The sequence below is a fragment of the Amblyomma maculatum genome, chromosome 4, assembly GCF_055883805.1.
Source record: "Amblyomma maculatum isolate TAMU_Amacu chromosome 4, ASM5588380v1, whole genome shotgun sequence".
Lineage (NCBI taxonomy): Eukaryota > Metazoa > Arthropoda > Arachnida > Ixodida > Ixodidae > Amblyomma > Amblyomma maculatum.
Window position 1 is genome coordinate 106,699,897 of NC_139347.1, and position 21,897 is coordinate 106,721,793.

The following is a 21,897-nucleotide window of genomic DNA, read 5'->3' on the forward strand; positions in this document are numbered from 1 at the left end:
CTAAAAAAGAATTTGATCAATCTCGAGTGTTGCTTCTATAGTCCTTGACTCCGTCCTCATCGGCGGTGTTGGTGCCATATTAAAGCGCCGCTGGGTAGACTGAATGATGATCGCCAACAAGGTATGGAATGTTAAATCTGGAGTTCGTAATAGCGAAGGAAGCTTCATTTCGCTTTGAGTTTGGGAATACACCTACACGTGATGCCTTTTGCGCCAAATTGCATATTGTAAGAAAAATAAAGGCATTGAAGATTGTCTAAGAATTCACACAGGTGGCAGTGTGGGTTCCGCAATGTTATCCTCTAAACGTAGAGGTATCTTTGTTGCGCGGCTCCGTCACGAATAGAAACAAGAGTTCCATAAATATTGTTCGATATTGACACGTGTGAAACCTGTTTTCCACAAGTATGGAAAAGCGTTTAAAACCTAAATACAGCCCGGTGTTTTTAGTTAAATTTTTACGCCAGCGGTATCTTGATTTCTTCTCTGATTGACCTACCAGCCTCAAGAGTAAGCTTGCGGATTTTATAAAAGCGCGACAACGGGAGCCACTGCACTATGCTCACCTCTCGACGAAAGTATAAGCAAGCGTTTTTAGGAAGGCTCGCTCCCTTATCGAGAACGTACCGCATTATTCAGTTGAAGCTCGGGATACCTCAATTTTTGTCCGAATAAATTGTGAAAGTTAGGAAAGACAATGTTAGGACTCGCCGACATTGTCCACAGCTGATCAGAGCTTAAGCTGGTCTTGAAATGAAACGACAAAAAAGGCTCACTATACAGCGTTAGTGTCCGTAATATGAAAACTTGGAAGTTTTATTTGGGGAAGAAGCTAGTATCTGCAAATCCAAAAGGCCATTCCGAGGTCGTGCTTTAGAAAAAGCGGTTGCAGCAGAACCTTTGTCACCTTGAAAGCAAGCATTGCCACCTGAAGCGCACTGCCAGCCCAGTCAATTTTTGATAATCGGTATTTTGATACAGTACTATTCTAAACCGAACTGATTGCTTTGAGTAACATTTTATTTTAAAAATCTATTTCGAAGCGTCCTTTATTTTTAAAATCAATTCGCTCTGCCAACAGTATCTGAGTGTCCAGCCGTCGCCACATACGAAGCACTGCAAAACACTTTAAAAGGTGTTAAAATAAACTGCAGTGGCCATTTATGAGCACAAATCTGGTGATATGCCAGCAGGTGCTATTCAACCTGAGTACCAGTGGCGCCATCTTACCAGCACTGACGTGTACATCCCGGCTGGCCACTGTCCCGAGTTCGTTGGAGGCCAGGCAGTGGTAAGAGGCCGCGTGCACATCCTGTCTATAGGCATCCGCAGGAAAAGCGGGAAATACGAGTGTCCCGTCCTCAGCCAGGTGTCTCGCTCCAGGCACCGGAGTGACGGCGCTGCCGTCCGCAGTGGCCCACATCAGCTGCGGGGGCGGTTCCCCTCGGGCTTCACAACGCACCTCGCCACCGCTGGCATTGGAGAACTCGAGCCAGTGCGGAGGCTCTAACGTGAATGACGGACCACGCATGGACGGCAGGGGCCTCGTGGCTCCCTGGGATGGCGTTGAGGCAGACACACAGCTGGATGCAGCAAGGTAGCCTGGAAAAAAGCAAGAAAGCAGTCGTTTGCTCCACTGAAGAACTTTAGTGCCCGGAAGGTGGACGGAATGACTGCTGCAGACATCAGACCTATCAACACAGTTTGCTTAGTGCCTGAAGCTTTCGTACGCAGGCATGGCGGGCACATTTCTAAACTTCCATGAACAATAAAGCTACCAATAACAGAAGGAAAAAAAAAGTTTTTTTTTGCTCTTAGCTGTTATTACAGCTGTTTATAGACAGCTGTAATCAAAGTTATTAGATATACAGCGAGTCATAGACCTACATGCATAGCACAGGTAGCAGCACATGCACACATCGCATACACGTGTTGGCCTCTGTTTCTTCTGCATCCTGTACAGTGCACATTTACAGTCTCAGCCAAGACAAGCAGTCTGCATGGTAATCTAAGTGTTCTTTCTTGATAATGTGTTATCCCGACGAGAATGAATACCTTCACCTTTTGATGTTTCAACTGCTTTTTCAAATTTAAGTAATGAATTGTAGCATAGGCTCTTCCTGTTTACCCTTAAACGTTGCATGCAAAGAAAACAAAGAAAAGAGCTGGAACAGGTAACTTGGAACAATGTAATTTTACTTCTGATCGTAGCGCGAAATTGAAGAGAATGAAGCTCCGCCGCTGCTGTTCATTTGGTATTTGCGATTCCATAGAGCTGTGTACATCTCAAACCAGTACTCCGATAGGTACGATTTATTCACTCTGCCTGCTTCTCCGAACGAAAGCCCCTGATGAGTGGGTACGTGGCCTTTTAGACGAAAACCCAATTCCACTGAACTGCCATTGTTCGCCTGCTTTCGGATACTTTTGACAAAAGTTCGTTGATCGCGATATCCAAGCAGTTGTTGAAGACTACAAAAAGTAGCCGAGCACCCGAAGACCTTTCCAGTTGATGGCACAGAACGCTTTGAGTTTTCGATCAACGCCAAGACAAGTTTCTCAAACTCGGGTTCTTGTCGTTGCCCTTGCAACAAGTGCTCTTATACAGTGTTAATCAACAGCCCACAATAAAGATATCCTTCTTTGTATAAAAATTATAATTAAGTGCAAGAACACTTATATTGCCAACCTTGCTCATTCGAAATTGCCACCTTCATTGTCTTCGCTTTTTATAAAAAAAATTTCCTGAGCGTGCTACCTGCGGCACTTTTTTCCTTCCCTTAGACATTCAGAAGAAAAGAAATTATCAGCAGTAAGTTAATTCCCTTGTAGCCTTCCGCATATGTTCCATTTGTACAATAAACATAGCGAATGACACTCTACCCCGCCGGGGTGGCGCAGTGGTTACGGCACTCGACTACTGTTCCCAAGGACGCGGGATCGAATCCCGGCCTCGGCGGCCGCTTTTCGATAGAGGCGAAAAGCAAGGTGCCCGTGTGTTGTGCGATGTCAGTGCACGTTAAAGAACCCCAGGTGGTCGAAATTTCCGGAGTCCTCCCCTACGGCGTCTCTCATAGCCTGAGTCGCTTTGGGACGTTAAACCCCACAAACCAAACCAATAACACTGTAGTGTTGCATGCTCCAGTTAATCGGATTCACTACTGAACTTGCTGCTCCTCAGGAGAGTCTGTGTAAGCGTCATATGAAAACTCCATTTCCGCAACAGGTTCACTTCCGTATTTTTAGAATAAACCCCAAAGACGACAACATATTGAGATCCGTGGGCTCATCACTAAAGTTTAACATATTAAGACACTTAGGAAGGATACTGCTCCACCGAGTCGCTTCCGTGTATCCCATGTGTAGCCATTGGAATGTTGGAGCAAGGTTGTGTTAAGAAGAGTTTACTGTAGGCCAAATGCACACCTGGTCGTCGTGAGCTGCAAAAGCTACAGTGAGCTGTACCAAAACTAGCCACGCCTGCTACCATAGAGAATGTTTGGTTTGGTTTGTGGGGTTTAACGTCCCAAAGAGACTTAGGATATGAGAGACGTTATAGTGGAGGACTCCGGACATTTCGACCACCTGGGGTTCTTTAGCGTGCACTGACATTGCACAGCACACGGGCTGTGGTTAAAGTGGTGGGGCGTAGACAAATACGAGATGCTTCAAATTTGAGTTGAGGCAGAGTGTTTTTGAAGGTTTGGGAGCAAAGACCGTTTAGAAACAGCCAGCTGGAGAGCTGAATGTGTTTAGCTTTCTTACTCTCAACGTGTGCATTTGCGAGTTGGTGAGCTACGGTTGTGATCTTCAAGCTACGGTTGTGATCTTCAGTTTATCTTCAAGCTGTGTGTAGCGTTTCTTTAGAGTCTTCTTGTAAAAGTATATGCCTCGTACGCCATGAACCATAAGACTAGTCGATCACCGGCGCAAAGAAAACTATGTTCATTTGCAAGGTGGTGATTATTTCTAAAGAAATTCGATACAATTTATTTGTTTTTATGAGTACCACTAGGCTTCGAACTTCTCGTTTAGAAAACATTATCAAAAAACTTCCATGGTTTCTTTACAGAAATGTGAACACGCATACTCTAACGGGTATATTTCCAACTGGTTATTTCGAGCAAACTACAGGCGGGAGAGAGAGCTTAAGCGAGCACGGAGAATATTATGGCCTTATGGAAACTCTTCTGGTTTTAACCATCAAGGCTTTATCTGAAATGATTGTTGGGCTTACTGTACTCCGCACAGCCGCAGAAGAAAAGTAGCTATTAACGTTCGCAATTTAGATGATAGTTTTCCGCTATCAATATCTAGAGAACATATTTCCAATCATGCTTACTAGGAGCGCCTGTATGGAGTTCGAATATAAAATTATACCTTCGCCTATCACCACGAGAATGCCTGTTTGGCTCCTAAAAGTGTCAGGCAGAGTCATATGCTTCAAATTGAGCCTCGAAACCTTAAGTTTAGGAAGCCGGCTTTCGTGTTCGCGCCAATATTATGTATCCTTGAAAATTATTTTCAACACCAGCAAGGCACAAAAAATGATAGTAATAAAAATCAGTTTTCATGATTATGTTATATGATATCAATGCAAAATATGGCTTTCTAAAGTGACAGCTCCGCATCCAAAAGGGAATAACGTAGCTCTGGCACATCACTAAGTCCACAATTGATTAGCTTTTTAAGAGCAAATGAATAAGATTTTATGGCGCTTTTTCAGCTTGTTTACGGTGGCTGTGTAAAAATGTGCAGGTATTAGGCATTACGTCGCTTTTAGGCTTTTCGTTTTCAGCCGAACCAAACATTTAGTAGTGGTGAGTGGCTGCATATGAAGAAAAATGAAAAAACAAAAAGCACGGGCCTGTAGACTGGCGCCGAACGGGCAATTATGAGTACATCAAGCCGCAAAAATGAATGGAAATTGTAGGAGTTCGTAGAGACGAGCGTCATGTGAAAGCGATAATGGCGAAGTCTATGAAAGCTGCGCCGCCCACGGCTAGCTTAGATCGTACGGCTGCTCAGGGATGAAAAGACTGTGAGATAAGTTTATTGCATAGCTTTGCCGCGGTCCTCGATAATGAGCGAAGATTGTTCGGCGTCGTCCCGATTTCTGGAGCAGAGGTTTCATCATTTGCTTCCAGAGAAGCGAAAAGGTGAATTGTATCGATTTCGTCCTCTTTGCTAGGGGGAATTTGAATAAGCCTTCTATTTGAAGATGACAATAGCGCGGTGTCACTGTGGATGTTGAAGCTGAGTCAATGACAGGTGTCCGCGGACGAGGTAATGCCATTAACCTGAAATACTGTTTCATGCATGGCTGAATAGCGTGAGCGGGACCAACATTTGATGCGAATAGCAATAGCCTCCGCCACAGACAAGCAGCAAGGGAGCGAAGTATATTGCAAATAACGAAACACGGTGCTGATAGGTGAGATTTTCTGATGTAGGGAATCCATTAACGTACTAAATAACGTCGACATTTGTTAATTAGGTTTCAATTATTTTTATAGGCAGTGATAATATGTCTCAAAATAGGTGCATTACTAGTGAAGGCTGATTCCTTGCAGAAGTTGTTTGCAGGTCTTCATTCAGCAAACATTCATCAAAAATGCCAACCATGATATACGAAACGGCAATATATATAATATCTGTTTTCAACGAGGGACAATCTAGCACTCAGAATTTAAGTGTATTAGATCTCTTCTACAGAATGCACTATGCTAAAAAAAAAATAAAAAACTTCCTGCTAAGGAAAAGCATAACTATGTTCGACCTGAATGTGGTGGTTCTGTGAATACGGAGCTCGACTACTGTTCCCAAAGATGAGGAATCGAATCCCGACCGCGGCAGCCGCTTTTTGATGGAGGCGAAAAGCAAGGCGACCGAGTACTGTGCGTTGTAAGTGCACGTTAATAAACATAGGTAGTCTAATTTTTGGGACCCTCCCCTACGGCCTCTCTCATGGCCTGAGTCGCTCTGGGACGTTAAAACCTATAAACTAAACTAACTTACCTAATAGCTTTGGTCGAGTGTTATAAGGCGCTTAACATTGATTACAAAGATTTTCTGCTCGGCGAGGATGGGATGCCCGCGGTAAGGCGGAAGACCGTTGTCTCCCTGACCTACGTGCTTCCAAGGAACGCCCGCAGCGACTCTAGCGCTAATGGGCGGGGTCGATAGATCGAGCCTGGTCATTTCGCTGAGAGCCTCTGCGGGTCCAAGATAAGGAGGGCCATACGCCAGCATCAATTTTAGCCTGAGCTCACTAGAAGATGGTTGTCGCTCGGCAACAGTCTTAACGCTTTGCGTCTTACGTACTATACATTTGAACACGATCTCTAAAATACAGAAATGGAGCCCGAAAAAGATTTATTACGTTTAAAATATTGCAAACTTGGAGCGGGCAAACCTGGCATATTTGTAAAAGAAAATGTATCAATGTGACAATGGTTGAGTGCCATACTTGCGTGCTAATTTATAGCAGCTCGAAAATTTGTCAGCGTCATGGACATAGAAGCTTTGTGAGTGAGTGAGTGAGTGAGTGAGTGAGTGAGTGAGTGAGTAAGTGAGTGAGTGAGTGAGTGAGTGAGTGAGTGAGTGAGTGAGTGAGTGAGTGAGTGAGTGAGTGAGTGAGTGAGTGAGTGAGTGAGTGAGTGAGTGAGTGAGTGAGTGAGTGAGTGAGTGAGTGAGTGAGTGAGTGAGCGAGCGAGCGAGCGAGTGAGTGTACGTGTGTTTGTGCGCGTATTTTTGTATGAGAGAGTAAACCTCGAGTAACACAGAATCACGCTTAAATATTTATACATCCGACGTAAAAAATTAGATGGGTTCAACGCCGCTGAACCGGATGTGGAGCGAAAGCTATCGGTGCAGACAACTAGCTGTTGTCGTTCGTTATACCATGGTGGCAACTACCGAGTCGTTGTTATCGCCAGCGGTTTCTTTTTTTGTTACTCTTCTTCTCCACCTCCTCCTCCCCCACCTCCTTCTCCTTCTTCTTCTTGATTCAAGGTAATTCGTGGAGTCGGCGCCACGGCGGATGTGCGACCACACTAAAGAGGCAAAGTGTCTGACGTAGTGTTGCTTTCGCCACGAAACACCACATTAGTCACAGTCCCTACTCTCTAATACGAACGAACGAAAATTCCTACAAATATTACCCTAAAAGTTTCCCTCGTCTAACCTCCTGCCAGAAGCAGAAATATAAAAAAGTTGTTTTGTGTTACATAGGGACTAGAGAATATTTCTAATAAGGACAGCCCTTTTCCCGCTCCATATTCTCGTAACAATATACATAAAAACCGCAACCCATAAAATATATTTCTCGACAGCGCAATCACGAAAGCGTAAAATCGACCAAAATAAAAACATTCTATTGTAAACAATCACATTTCTATGATGCCAAAGCGCGAAGAGATCGTTTGGTCCCACGAAATTCTGAAGCCTCTTAGCGCACCGGGAGTTTCAAAGGATCCCGCAATCCATGCTTCTTCTGTAATTTTCCTTTACTGCTCGGAAAGCTGCTGCAGTTCTCTCTATAACTTATGAACCAGCCTCCTAACGCGGTAATGCTGTTATGGCAGTCCAGAAAGTTATAATATGAAACTAAGCTAGGGAAGGATTTACCTATTTTCTTTCTATTCTGGCCGTCCGTATTTCACTAGCCACATGGACGTGGACTAGGGCAGCAGAAATGTTGCCAATTTGCCTAGTAGTGCGGGTGGAACGATAGCATACAGGCATTCTGTTTGGCAAGCTCCTATAGGAAGACGCATCAGCTCCCGAGGTAGATGGACCGCAAAAAAAAAAAAATAAATACAATAATAATAAGAAACGCGGTGAAAACTGTAGCATGCTTGCACAAAAGATCATCGCATGCTATTTATGTCATTTTGAGTACTCTGGGCGCTCTCTGTAGGTTTCTTCTTCTTTCTTGAGTAATAAATTGCTGAGGGAATGGCTCGCAATTTTTGTTCCAGCTGCACCGGTGGCTGTTGGAGACTGTCTCGAACAATGCTCTCTTGGGTTTTGCGTGAGGGCCTAATCGCCTTTTACAGAATGTATAACATCGGTGAGAAGACAAAAAAAAAACGTTGAGCAGTACTTTTCAACGAATAATTCAAGGAATAAAAATATGTAAATGGGTTATGTAACTCGCGATGAAAAAGTGTTTATTTTTATTTTAACCGTAGTGAGAGTTCGGTGATTGCAAAGGCACACAAATAATCCAGAGATGTCTGCATTGCGATTACATCGCATGAACATAATGCTGACATGAGTGATTGAGAATATGGTGGACTCGCCAACCTCCCTACTCCTCTAACATTTTTTTGAAACGTAAAAAAAAAACAGGTAAACTAGAGAAAAAATGCGCTTATTTTTTTATTTCTGTAAGTGAAGGTCGTGTATATGAAGGTAAATGAATTTGCTAAGCTTTCCTGTAAACTTTTACGCCCGCGAAACGCATAAAATGCAAAGATAATCTATGAGTACTTTCAGCTCGAATGAAGAGCATCACGCATAGTTATGGTCACGTACTCCTCTCGTTGTTTTCTTTTCATATTCGCAGCTTCCATTTCGTCGGCTAAATGCGATACCTTTGCCGGATAAAAGTAAACTATGTCAAATATCTCTGCCTATTAGTCGCCTTGGGCTCAAACAGTACGTCACCATTTAAATGTTTCAGCGAAGAATCCGTTGCCGGACGCACTCACTTAAGTTCATTTTTCTCGTTATTCTATTGGGATTTAACGTGGCTCTTGTTTGCAGTGTAGCGTTGATTGTTCTTCAGTACCGGAGGTCAGCTACTAAAGCGAAGATATATGGTGAGAAATGTTTTAACGTATTGATTTTGAACATTACAGCCATCATTTTTATTACACAATGTTGAATTAAGCCCATATCAAAGATCGTAACCCTGAAAACACCTAATGATACTTCTTACCAATTTTTGTCATATCGGCACTAGAAACAAGACATCTATTTTGCCGTTAGGTAGAGCTCCTTCAGAGCTCCTGGCCTCTCACATACGGTTAAAGAGTTCAGCATCGCTTACGTTTTTGTCGCTAGACGTAGATTAGCGCTTTGTAAGCTGGTAATGGCAGCTAACGTAGAAAGAATTGTAACAAAATGCCTGATAGAACAAACAGCAAAGGAATCGCTTATTTGCATATAGGTAAATAGGTTACTCATTATTTCCCTCGTACTACAGGCCCTATGCAACACTGCTTTCGGGAGTCATGTTCACCGAGCAAACGTACCGTTCAAAAAACACATTGAATAAGGTTGCTCATCTAAAGCACCATTCCACTACAATATGAAATAAGAGCACAATACAGATGAAGAGGACGGCCTCATGACGCTACCATTAGTAGGAATGAAAACAGCTGTGTACAAGGAAAGCAAACTTCTACAGTTGTAATCAGTTGCTTTTCTTCCGCCTACAACGCAGTAAAATATCCAGCAGTGGATGTTGTTTGCATTTTATGAAGAAATACGGCGAAACTTGATTCCTGTCTTTGTATGGACTTTCAGGGTAACCAATTGGGGGTATATTAGTTAGTTATTGAGTAAATTTGGTGCTTGTAATTCGTTTCTCGTTTTCTCAGCGTTCCCTAGTAGAGCATTACTTCATCACTTTTTACATCACGCATTCATCATCGGCGGTCTGTATTTTTTTTTATAAGGAAAAGCCACATGTCAATTTAAGTTACGATCACAAGATTTTACCAAATAAAAATTCGTCCCATATATACTCCACCGCGCTAGCTAAGGGGTTAGGGCGTCTAACTGCTAGTCTTAGTCGCACGCGTTTGACCTGGTATTCGATATAAGCACTAAAACAGACAATTTTTTACTGTGCTATGCGACTTCACATTAAACAACGCCATACAATATAATTTCCGGAGTTTTCTCCGAAAGTTTTCCTCAAAACCAAACTCCTTTGAAGCTATTAGAGCTTATAAATCAATAGAAAAACAATATATTTCTCTGTGTGACATCTGCCGATTGCTTCGATTACTTTATGTTTATAAATTCTACAGCGAATACTCCATTTTTGTTGACAGAACGAGCATTGTTAAAATGCTTTTATAGCACTACCATACGCTTGTTTTATGAATTGCATATATTGGCAAATTATTCCCTCCTCAAAAAATTAATACACGTAACAACGGCATTACATTGCACAATTGCGTCCTGACGGAACTTGAAGATATACGCTGCTAATCTTGTTCAAACTTTATGTGCATGGGCAGCATAATGATTTCATTTTTAGCCTGCGACAAATTTTTAGCCTGAGTATTGTTGTTCGCATTTCAAGTGAAGAAATTCCATTAAGCTTCCGTGCCTTTATGTGGGCTTCTGAATCACAATATTTTTATGGAGATTAGAGCACGTCTGAAGATTTCTGCAGATTAAGACCATGTCCTAGGTATGCACCAAGTTTACAATCTTTTAAAGCGCATTGTAATTTTCTCAAAGCCTCAACACTTGCCAACGGTGTGTGTGACGTGACTTTGGCTAAACTGAGGTACGCACTTCTGAGCTGTCATGTACGCTACCACATGCTGCAAGGTATGATTATTTTCCCCTACATTCTCGCTGCGATGGCTCGTTTTTATTTTACGGCCGCACGCACAGAATTGCATGGACCCAATCCACTGCACACTTGCCTGAAGAATGGGTACAACGACGCGCAACCTGTAAACGACAAACACTATTCAGGAGCATACCAGCACACTTTACCCTTGAGACTCAATTTCAGCGTTGGGAACCAATTTTCTTCGGACGAGGCACACTCCAAAAAAACAGGATGCACTTTCGAGGAGGCAACATCTACACTTTTGTTTTCTTGCAAGAATGCCCCTCTGACCAGCTGGGCAGTTATTTTTTGTTGTGTCCTCCTGACTGTTTTGGAAATATCTTCTCAAATAAATGGTTGAATGGAAGGTGAAGAGCAGTCACCTATTGAAAACCGTCTGTTATATAAGAAAGTGGTAAGCAATTTGAACTCAAACCAAAGATTACCGCATTCTTATTGCTTCCCAGCCCTGTCTGGTGGTATAGGTGCACGCCGGCTGTGTCACTTCCATTAGTTTGGTGTGCGATTACCTTTCTCTCCGAATGAAATAATCGACGAGCGGAGAATATTTTATACTTTCCGCTCGCAGCCTGCCTCAAGATAATGCATTCTGGGATTGCCATTCTGTTATTCTCAAGATTTCTTCACAAAAATAGAAGGAAGTCAAAGGAGCAACAGGGCAGAGAATCTTTTACTCTGTCTTTGCATTGCTGGTTCGCCTTGTGTTCACATGCCTCCGTTCGTTCGACCGCCAGCGTTCCTGATTACTCGGCGCGACTGCAGTGCCTGATGCACGCCATGTCGAACCTGCGCGAACGCGGTAAGTAGAAGACGAACACACTACGGCGGAAGGAATCGCGCGCCTTAGGGTGCATCAAGAATTCATTGAATGCGTTGGAATGGGCAAGAATACTGAAAATTGTTTTCGAGGGAAAATGTGTGTTCAGCTATTTTTGATTTCGGCCGCATCGTGGTATTAAAGCAAACGTCTTGCTAGGCTCACGCAACGAAATGTGCGCGAGATCTGCACTTCGGATCTTTGCGTCGAATCTGTGCATCGAATGTGCGCTGACGTGTCATTTGCTAATAACGAATTTATGAGGAGAAAAATTAGCTTTAAATCGTCCTTACGACGTCATCTTAAAAATAAAAATCCTTTCTCCACCGGGAATCCAACCTGCATCCCTCGGATCCGCAGCCGAGCGCTTTATTCAACTGCGTGATGCCCTGGACCCTGAAGCAATTATTCGCCTAGTTTATCTGGAGGATAATAGTAATGACAACGATGATACTGCAAACACTCATAATGACAATGATGACAGTAGCGATTATAATAGCCGTGCATTTATTTCAAAATGATAATGAGAGCAAACATGATGCAGAGTGTGAAGATCAACGCTCAATTTTTCGCATTTCTGTAGTGTTGATTCCACAGTGGTGTCAGAATTTTTTCATTCTTAAGCCCGCAATTTATAATTATGTCATCTAATGAAATATTTTTCTCATGCAATTTTCGTTACAAGACAACAAGAGGTCATTGTTGTTTTTCAGATTTGTCAAGAAAAATGTGTCTCTAAAGTTATATCAATAGTGGCAAAATGAGAGGTTCACCCTCAACTCTTAACCAGAACTTGTTGCACAAGAAAGAATAACTCTGCATTTTCAATATCAACCTGCTTTATCACTTGAAACATCAAATCTCTATTTTGGTTCTTGCCGAAGGAGTTTCGCATTCGTCTTGAGGCAGGCTGCAGTTTTTCGCAGCTTATAGGGTGGCCTTCCACTCCACGATCCTACGATCCGACATAAAAAAACGTCAGAGCAGTTTGTCGCGGGTCATAAATGCGTCGTCGCTGACATCGGAAAATGAGCATTGTTTTTAACGAGCTGCATTTGTGACTTGCAGGTAGACGGCTGTACCTATTGCTGTCATTTTGGTAAACCACATAACAGTTTATTTTTTGCAAGCCTAACGTCGACAACCTTAGATAAGTTAGACTTCATTTATAAATTCCTGCTAAGCCCGACCATTAAATGCAAAGCGCTGCAAAGCGCTATGCATTTAATGCTCTTTATCCCAATAATCAACAAAAGACAAATTGCTGTAAATGCCAACAGTAAAAAAAAAAAGTTTGCCTTGCGCTCGTAGACTGCTCGCTCCTTTAAATTATATCTGCTCGTTCCTTTAAATACTGACATCTCGTTATACGAGATGTCAGTATGTCAGTTATACCTCATTAGGACGCAGGGCGCAGTTAACGCCGATGCAGTATTGTCACCAGTATCGGAAGTTTAAGGAACGCGCAGTGAAGCCAGTGGTTCCGGTAATGTACTGCGCACTTGTGCCAAGAAGACATGTAGACATGAAGCAACGAATATGACAAGCGCACAGCGTAACGTATGTTTGTTCGATGTGTCATGTCTTCTTCGTGCAACCTATCAGAAACAACCAAGTCACCCAATTAAATTTATTCGCAGTAGCCCTATAAACCTCCCTCCCGCCCACACACACAGCCTGCCCTTTATAAACCACCAGGATGTCTGCTTCTGATCCACACCATGTGAGTCGTACTGCATTCCCAACGTTTCAGAGATTCTGACGTTAAGATATTTTGTCCAGCCCTCTCCAACATGAAAGACTACTATGTATTCATGAAAATTAAGGAAGAGTCATTACAAATCTTACAAGCAGACCTCCTGGGCTCTAAAGTTCTGACAAAGACCGCAATGAGGAGAAGTTCAGTTACAAATGACGAAAAATTAGACCATTTATAAGAAGAAACATTGTTTTGTTATTGAAGCTAAATTCTCCCTATTGAGCCCGCCTGCAATCAGGCTTAATGTTTATTTTCTTCAAGCAAATGCGAACAGTAATAGCTAGCGCATAATGCCTTAGCTTGTACTCCTGCATATGGTTTCTTCTTGAGGTGATACCTCACGCTGCAATAGCATTGAGGAAAAGAGGCTTTGTATAAAGAACCATGAAAGACACTCTCCCTATTATTTGTTGTACATTAGCGGAAAGAATGTGAACTGTTCCCAGGATTGTTTTTCCTAAACAATCTGGCATTTATTGTTATTTCGCAATCTTTCACGGGTGTTCTCTCGACACTCTCAATTGTTTCCTTATTATGTGTAGCACGTTGTCTGATTAAAAACGGTTTCAAAGCACGCTGTGAAATGTATTTGCGTTTTTGTTTTTTCTGCATTAGGTAACACTCTTTCCAGTGAATTTTTCTCGAGGATAATAAAATCTTGTTAATTGCATTAACCATAACTAAATATTAGACATGCTATTGCATTTCACAAGCAATAATGCTCATTTTTCTTTTTCTAATTGCAAAAAAGCAAATTAAAAGCCTTAAACATTTCAAACCTAAGGCTCCGCATTCGATGGGCCGTACGTTTCATTGGAGCTTTAGTCGTAGAATCTGCAGGAGCTATTGGAAAAAATTTCCAGAGTACTGAGGGCTTATAGCGGAAGGTAAGCAGAATGACGCTAAAAGAACCGTTTCCTTTTATTAATTTGATTAAAACAAAACATCATAAAACTTCTAAGGGTAAGAGCCCTTTGTGAACATAACGTGATTTGAACGCTGAATTTGGAACCAACCCAGCGAAGTAACCAGCTTATGGTTTTCCAGGGGTGAACAAGGTTCGTTATACGGGACGGACTTATGTCAGCTGATATTTGTGGGAGTTTTATTAGGTGCCTGAGTGTCAATACTTTTTTTTAAAGAAAGAAGCATTTTTCTTAATTTGCTTCAGCGTTCAAGCTGAATGCACAACAAGGCTGATCGAAGGGGACTTCCTGCTGCGAGCCGGTGTCTCATTAACACCTTTTATTGTTTTTGATAATTTATGATATTTCTAGAAAACATAATTATATCTAGGCCATATTTAACTTAATTTAACTTTTGACAATCTTGATCACATGCCAATTAGGGGCAGCCCACACTCATCCAGAAAAGAATACTTAGGAGAAAAATGAGCTGAGTTGCGAGGGGTGCCTTGCTTCACTATTATAAAATTGTAACCTAAAGTCACACATAAGGCACTCTGGCAAAGAGGAACGCCGACAACCAGTGTTCAATATCATTGCAACATCATTTAGTCTCTCTCTTCGGCGTACCAGATTTATTTAATCGGCCACATTTATGCTTGTGTTCCTTGTTGACGCTGTGTTTAACACGACACAGCTAGCCTTCAGTTCTTTTCAATACATAAATTGCGATACAAAAAAGTAAACCTAAGATTTCTGAACTTGTTTTAGAGTATGTTTACACTTGTAAAAAATAGCAAAATGTTCATGGTCAGCTGAAGCTGTCTCCTTACAAGCATTCCGAAAATGAAACAGAATGCCAACTAGAGACAGATATAACCGACGCACATGCAATCAGCATGAGTGTTAATAATTAAATTTTAAGACAGCATTTCGTTCGCTGTGCATCGTTAACATTTCAAAAGTGGGGCTACGCCAATTTTGACTATCTCTGCTCTTTCTCTGCCGAGTTATAAAGGCAAAGAGGAGAGAGAGTCAAAAATAGCCTAGTCCTACTTTTGAAATTTAATCGATGCGCAGCGAACAAAGTTCTGTCTTAAAATCTAATTACTAACACTCTAGCTTATTGCATATGCCTCGGTTATATAGAGGCAGAACTGCGTGAATCTTTATTCACCAATGTACAAATATATGTACCATCAATAACCAAACACGACGGGTCTGTAATCGAGGGGAAGCAAAGATTTTATTTTAATTTCTTTTCTAATTATTTCACAGAAATAAAGAACAGTATTAAACATGTTTACTCCTGGCATTAAGCAAAAATTATCAACTCTTATTTTTTTACACCACAAAGTACAAACGAGAAAATATGCATGGCTATGAAAAAAAAAGAAAAAGAACTGCAGAAAATTCTTCGCGTAAGCAATCGTGAAAAACGCCTCATCCAGGATTTGGTGAGTGCGGAGAGCTCACTTCAATTACCAGCTAGAAGGCACCTCCTTTTATTTCCTCTTTTTCAAACACTGTAGAAAAGACAGGAACGGAAGGGACATTACCATAAACGTCAATAGCGTTTCAGTGCGCATTTTTGTTCGGCGGCGAAAACTCCTTTTGATGAAAGTAATTTCAAGAATGCGCAGCTGGAGATTACATTTCGTTTCTGCTGCGCTTGCACAAGCCAAGTGAGACGGCGCTTTTGGTTACGAATAAGCGAAAGCACTGCGAACAGGTAAATTACTCTTCTGAGCTGAGCGCGATCGAAGGAACGTTTTTTGCACCCGTGAAAACTGCTGAGAGGAGTTAGCGTCCAACAAAAAGGAAAAGATGCATCAAGCTGAGACGCTTTCGACGTCGAAGCCCAACGCCAGAAATTTACCCCAAAATCCTTTCGAATTCATATCGGAGTGAGTATCGCAAAATTATCGCCCGGTTTTAACTTGGTTACCTAAACTGCGAAACTCGGATTTAATGCTCAAAAGGGAAATATTTTCAGCACAAAATATCTCTTTTCATTCCGCGGCTTTTTGCATTCAATTTGGCGATACGTGAAAACCTGCATTTATATCTCTGACTATATTGTGTTATAGTACTGAATGTAACGTCCTTGAGCACTCATCTCGCACAACGTAGGAGCGCGTTCCTTTGCACTTCTTTCAAAAGGTCGCCACTGTGCCCAGTATCGAACCCGTGTCCTCGGGCTCAAAGCCTAGCGCCTTAACAACTGAACCAGAAGAACATGAAAGCGAATGGAGCCATTCATCTCATAAGCGGTAAGAGATTAGTGGTAATGATCTTTTTACCAACTCTCACTTTGCCTCAGGCAACCCTTCAAGCAAGTAGATATTACCTAAAGAAAAAACTAGAATAAAAAAACTATGATCTGAGTGGGAGTCCACTGTTTCCTAATAGCCGCCAGCGACTGGGAGTCCACCATTTTGGGAGCGGCATCTCAACACCCCGAGCCACTTTTTTTTTTCTCGGGACCAGATTGCCTCCTATAATTTGTGTGTGTAAGAATGCCAACAGTGCATCCTCAGCTCTGCGCTTGATTTATGATGTGGCGCAAACGCAATTGGAACAGTTGTAGGTGGCCTTACACTTGCTGCAAAATGGTAATGAGCTTTTTACCAGCTCTCATTCTTCTTCTGGCTAATCGTTTAAGCAACTAGCAGTCCCGAAAGGAATAAAATACGTAAGAAATATGGGCTGAATGAGGTTGCCATATAGTCGCTTGGGCCTGTGTAGCATTTTCTTTATCCTATAGCAGCAGCGGCGAGCCGCCGCGGATTCACTGCAGGGTTGGGCGCGGGAGAAAAAAATTTAATACCATAAAAGAGAAAAATCTGAATATTTTTCTTCTTACTGCATTCTCTTTCCTTTGTGCTTTTTTCCATTTCTTTTCCTTCGAAAGGCTGAGCCAAGGCGGGTCCCCTTCTCGCTGCCGAAACTCAGTCTAGCATGAAGGCGATCAATGACAGACCGCAAGCCGACCAAGCCTTTTGGTAAAGGGGCGTTATGGTGAGTAGTTGTTAACAGCATCTTTCAAAAAACGCAGTACAAATGATGAGTATGCAGGAATTTGATGCTGTGCCCGCTTGTAAAAGCCGCCGTCGTCCGAACCAGATGGTGTGATGTATATACTCCGCAGCTGGCAATATTGGCGAAGGACTCGACGGACTCTTTTGTCACTTACAAATTACGGAGTAACAGTATAGTTCCAACTGAATGCTAGCCGACGTCTGGTTCCACTTCCTAAAAATGGAAATAATCACTCGAACGTTCATCACACCATCCAACTGCACTCGCCAGTTGTGCCGGCAAACTCGTAGAAAGATTGTTTTGAACACGAGTGGAATGATATCTGGAGCGATACTAATTCTATTCAATATTATGCCCAAGTTTCGCTGCGGTCAATCCTCTACCGACAGTGTGGTTCACAATAACGCATGTCCCCCACCAAAAAGAGGAAAAAGAAATTGAAAGGATTGACCGTAGCACTGTTTTGGGATGCCAAAGATGCCAACAACCATGAACCACATCAGACCATTTTGGTGGCATTCAAAGCTGTTGAGAACAGAGGCTGCTTGTTCACTGCATGCGACGATACTTATTAGAGGAATCTCATTAGAGGGAGTCCCATTTTGCAACTATCCTCGCAGCCGAATTCTTTTTGTGCGCAGTATGGGTCGCGACTTCCTTGTTTTGTCCAGTAGCCGGCTTCTCTTCGAGGCTGCCATGTCACACTGATTTTATTAGAGTATAGAGACAAAACCATATTTTCCAGCGGGTTAGGTGCACGAGCACCGAATCTGACGTGAATGTGTAAGATAGACTCACAGCTGGAACCTATTGTCCACCAGCTACGAGTGGGCGACGTGATAGGGACAAGAACGACCAAAATGGCAACCTTTGTCACAAACCACGTGAACGCACGTTTCACTCCCTTTTATTCTCCAATCCCGTAGGTGTGACGCTCTTTCCAGCACGTTTTCTCAGCAGTCACGAAGCACGAGGTCGTCGGTGCACTCCCAGAGGGACTCATTTCGGTAGCGCCTCCGGCTTCATTCTTCCCCCTTTCGCGTAATGAACCCTCGTCGCTGCTCTTTTGTGATATCGCCTTTTCTGTTCCTAGGACTCGGTCGCACTCTTCACAGAGACGCCACTGGTGACACCGAAGCGGCTCTTTGTTCGACAAGTTTTTATTTGCCAGCGTGTTCCCTTTCTTGGAGGAAATCAAACTGCGCGCAAGGTTCCGTAGCGAGGAAATAAAGGAAACCACAGCGCACTTTACTGTGTATGAGAGCGGAAACTTGTGAACTCCCTAAAGAACTTTATTTGATTTTCTGTTCAAGTTTGTAGTGGCTGTCATACTGCGTGCCGGAGGAGAGAAATTCTACTTTGGTAAAATATTTCATGAGGCAATACATTTATTAGGATCGAACGTGTAAAAATAAGGCGGAATATATTTAGCATGCTGCTGGTGCTAGCCTTAATATTTGTTTTGTAGATCGGCAATGATAATTACCCTTTGATAATGATTTACTTTTCTCGTAATAAGCTGAAAGCACTTATGCTTGAGTTATATACCAATGCTCCGTAAAAAATTTCAATAACTGGTCTCAGCCCAACACATAAGAAGCGGCAATAGTCAAAGCTGAAATTGCTATCTGGTTTGGAATGTGTTGTTAAATTTCAGAACGAACCGGACTGTTTATAGCAAAGGCGCTATTTAATGTAGATAAACTTCTGCATGATGAAAGGGTGTCATCTCCTAATGCGTCCAAGCAAACACGAGCCAGGGTCAGCAAACTGAACATGGACTAAAACTCTAATACTAAAACAAATAAATAATAAGGAAGTTGTAAGCGCTAACTGCAGGATAAAATCTTTCCTGCTTAAAGACAGCACGAACAATCGGAAGGATGCTAACAAAACTCAAATTTTGAATGCGTAATTAGTCGTGAAAAAGAGGCCTACGCGGCTCACATCAAAAAGTAATAAAGAAAACGCCCTCATCCCGAACTCAGCTTGTGGAATGCAAACAAAGAGTGCTCTTCTCTTGCACATTACTATTGTCTACGCAACATACCTTCAACAACGGCACTACTACCCTCCAAGATGGCAGGGCGCCGGTCGTTCACACTAAACGTTTTCAAGCCACAAATGACAGATTTAAAATGGGGATAGATAGAATGGAGTAAGATGAAAAATGGGTTCCAGAAAGGCGTTCTTCAGATTTTCTCCCCCGGGACAAATGGCTTTAATCAGACGGCAGGCACTGGCTTTTTCTTTATTACATTCCTGGAGAGGCTTTCCCAGCGGATGGTGCCCATCCTGTTCAATGGGGCAAAAGTGAAGCTCCCAATCGAGGGAGCTGGCAGTTAATTTCCTCCTTCCACGAAACGCTTCTGGCAGCTACAACCACCTTCTGGCTTCAGACATTGTCATCCTCTCCCCAGATGGATGGGTGCTCCTGCACCTTAAACCTAAACAAATTACAGGACTGGGACGCCTGCCTTCTTAAGAGCGGAATATCGAAACCAGTTTACAAGGACAATTTTGACTAACTGCATCGTAGTTGTCATTTTTACTATCTCAGCTATCATTATTATTAGCTAAACGCACAGTCACTGTCATTACTACCATCATCATCACACTAGACAAGGATAAATACGAGTGGCTTCTCACGAACCCAGCGTAATGTGATTTGCACGCTCGACCGGGGATGGGACGGATAGTAGTTCGATTCCCAGTGAAGACATTTTTTTCTTTAGTTTCAGTTCGTGCGAACATATCCTGCGAAAACGTACTGCGAAAATTTCCGCAGCCCATGAACCAAGAAAGGCTTCTGCCTTAAAAAATACTAAGCTACGTTCTTCTGCTCCCATGACAGTTCTTCGGCTTCATATGACGTCACTTTGCGTGTTCTCTGCACATTTAACCACAAATTTTATGCCATAGTCAAAAACAGGAACTTCGTCTAAGCTTGCAAGGTTACAAGAAATTGGTGCGTGGACCGGAAATAATGCCAAATCTGTATTTCAGAAAGTTCATTTTATAGCTTAGCGCGTGTGCGCCCACGTTCACTGGTTGTCCCGTGTCGCCGTTGTTGTCCGTGTAACAGACTGAAAGAGTTACAAGTGTAAAACAGGTATTGGGCTCCGATATGTTCAGCGCCTGATGCTTTGAAGAGAACGACAATCATGTTCAACGCGCGTGATGGCCAGGAAAGAAGACGACAACGAAGCTCTCTCTCCGACGCTCGGGCGTGCGCTTACAGAAGTGCAACGACTGATTGCAGAACGTTCCACTGATTGCTGACGGCGTAGCGCCCTGTTTAAGGACCCCTCTTACAAGTGGTGGAGGTGACAGCAATCCCCTCAACCTGGAGCTTCGCAGCCGAGCGTTGCCTACCACTTCCGCAATGCCTGAGACCGCCAACCAACCGCCAAACCCATCGCCTGTCATCTGTCCCGGTGCAGCGCGTCAGCGCGACCCAGCAATCTTTAGCGGCACCGATGACACGGATGTAGAAGACTGGTTGGCGTCGTATCAACGCGTAAGTGCGTACAAGTGGGACGACAACGTGAAGCTCACAAACGTCATTTTTTATTTGAGCGACGTGGCCAATCTATGGTTCCGCAACCATGAGAGTGACATCCCTATCTGGGCGGCTCTCAAGACCAGCCTGACCGAAGTTTTTGGCCGTCCCGCTATACGTAAGCTTCGCGCCGAGCAACGCTTACAAAGTCGTGCACAACAAACCGGCGAGAACTTCACAAGTTTCATAGAAGATGTCGTCGACCTCTGCAAGCGCGTCAACCCTACCATGAGCGACGCCGAGAAGATCGGGCACATTATGCAAGGTATTGACGATGACGCCTTCCATATGCTCGTCGCCAAAAATCCCCAAACCGTGTCCGATGTAATCAGCTTCTGCCAAAGCTTCGATGAGCTGCGCAAAAGGCGGTTTTCTACACAACGTGCTGGCCTTCAGCAGGCCACCCTTTCCAGCTTGGCTCTCTCCGGGGACGGTGCCCTGGATCAGCAGTCGCTCTTTCAGCAGATTCAACAGTTTGGGCATGAAGAAGTCGCACGCCAGCTTTCTTTGTCTACCTGCCCCCCAGCACCTGCGCCTGCGCCGCCGCTCAATCCCACCCTGCAGCGTGTTATACAAGACCAGGTCGCTGAAGTTCTGCCTTCACCTCCTCAGCAGCCCCTGGTGGCGGCTCCTCTCACGTACGCTGATGTTTTGGTGCGGCCACCACCCCCTGTCGCCCCTGTATACAGCCGGCCTCCCCTCCTATACGAGCCTCAGAGACATCAGCAACCTCCGCAGCCTACAATCCCCCTTATCGTCCGGTTCTCCGCCGTCGATTACAGCCACAGCCTTCCAACCCCTGGCGCACACAAGACAACCGACCCATTTGCTACGCCTGTGGAGTCGCCGGCCATGTGGCTCGTTTGTGCCGCAATCGTGGCCCTCGTCCCTACAACTATACACGTGAGCTGATGTACAATCTTACCCCGTCCCCCCCGCCCGTGTTCCCTGAGCCTCCTCCGCCGTCCTCTTCAAATTACGATCGCCGATCCCACCGCTCGCCTTCACCAGGCCGTCGTTCCCGTCCTCCAATGCTTCGCCGCCAATCAGCCGGTCACACGGAAAACTAACGGCCGCAGTTCCGGAGGCAAGAACTTCGCCATCAGGGACTAACACAAGACCTGTTTCATTACCAGCCAACATTATTACCGTATTCATTGAGGGCGTTCCCGTCGAAGCACTTGTAGACACTGGTGCAGCCGTATC

At 43.6% G+C, this 21,897-nt stretch overlaps 1 protein-coding gene across 1 annotated transcript in view; it reads right to left on the reverse strand.

Moving 5' to 3' along the window:
• The window catches only part of LOC146191919 (cell adhesion molecule Dscam1-like), a 111,520-nt gene extending 108,305 nt beyond the window's left edge, over window positions 1-3,215 (reverse strand). Inside the window, exons 1-3 of the mRNA XM_084600401.1 lie at window positions 3,163-3,215; window positions 1,888-1,955; window positions 1,231-1,602 (exon numbers count right to left, since the gene is read on the reverse strand). Of these exons, the coding sequence (XP_084456527.1) occupies window positions 1,231-1,602; window positions 1,888-1,955; window positions 3,163-3,215 (493 nt within the window). The remainder of the gene's footprint in view (window positions 1-1,230; window positions 1,603-1,887; window positions 1,956-3,162) is intronic.
• Window positions 3,216-21,897: the final 18,682 nt, after the last annotated feature.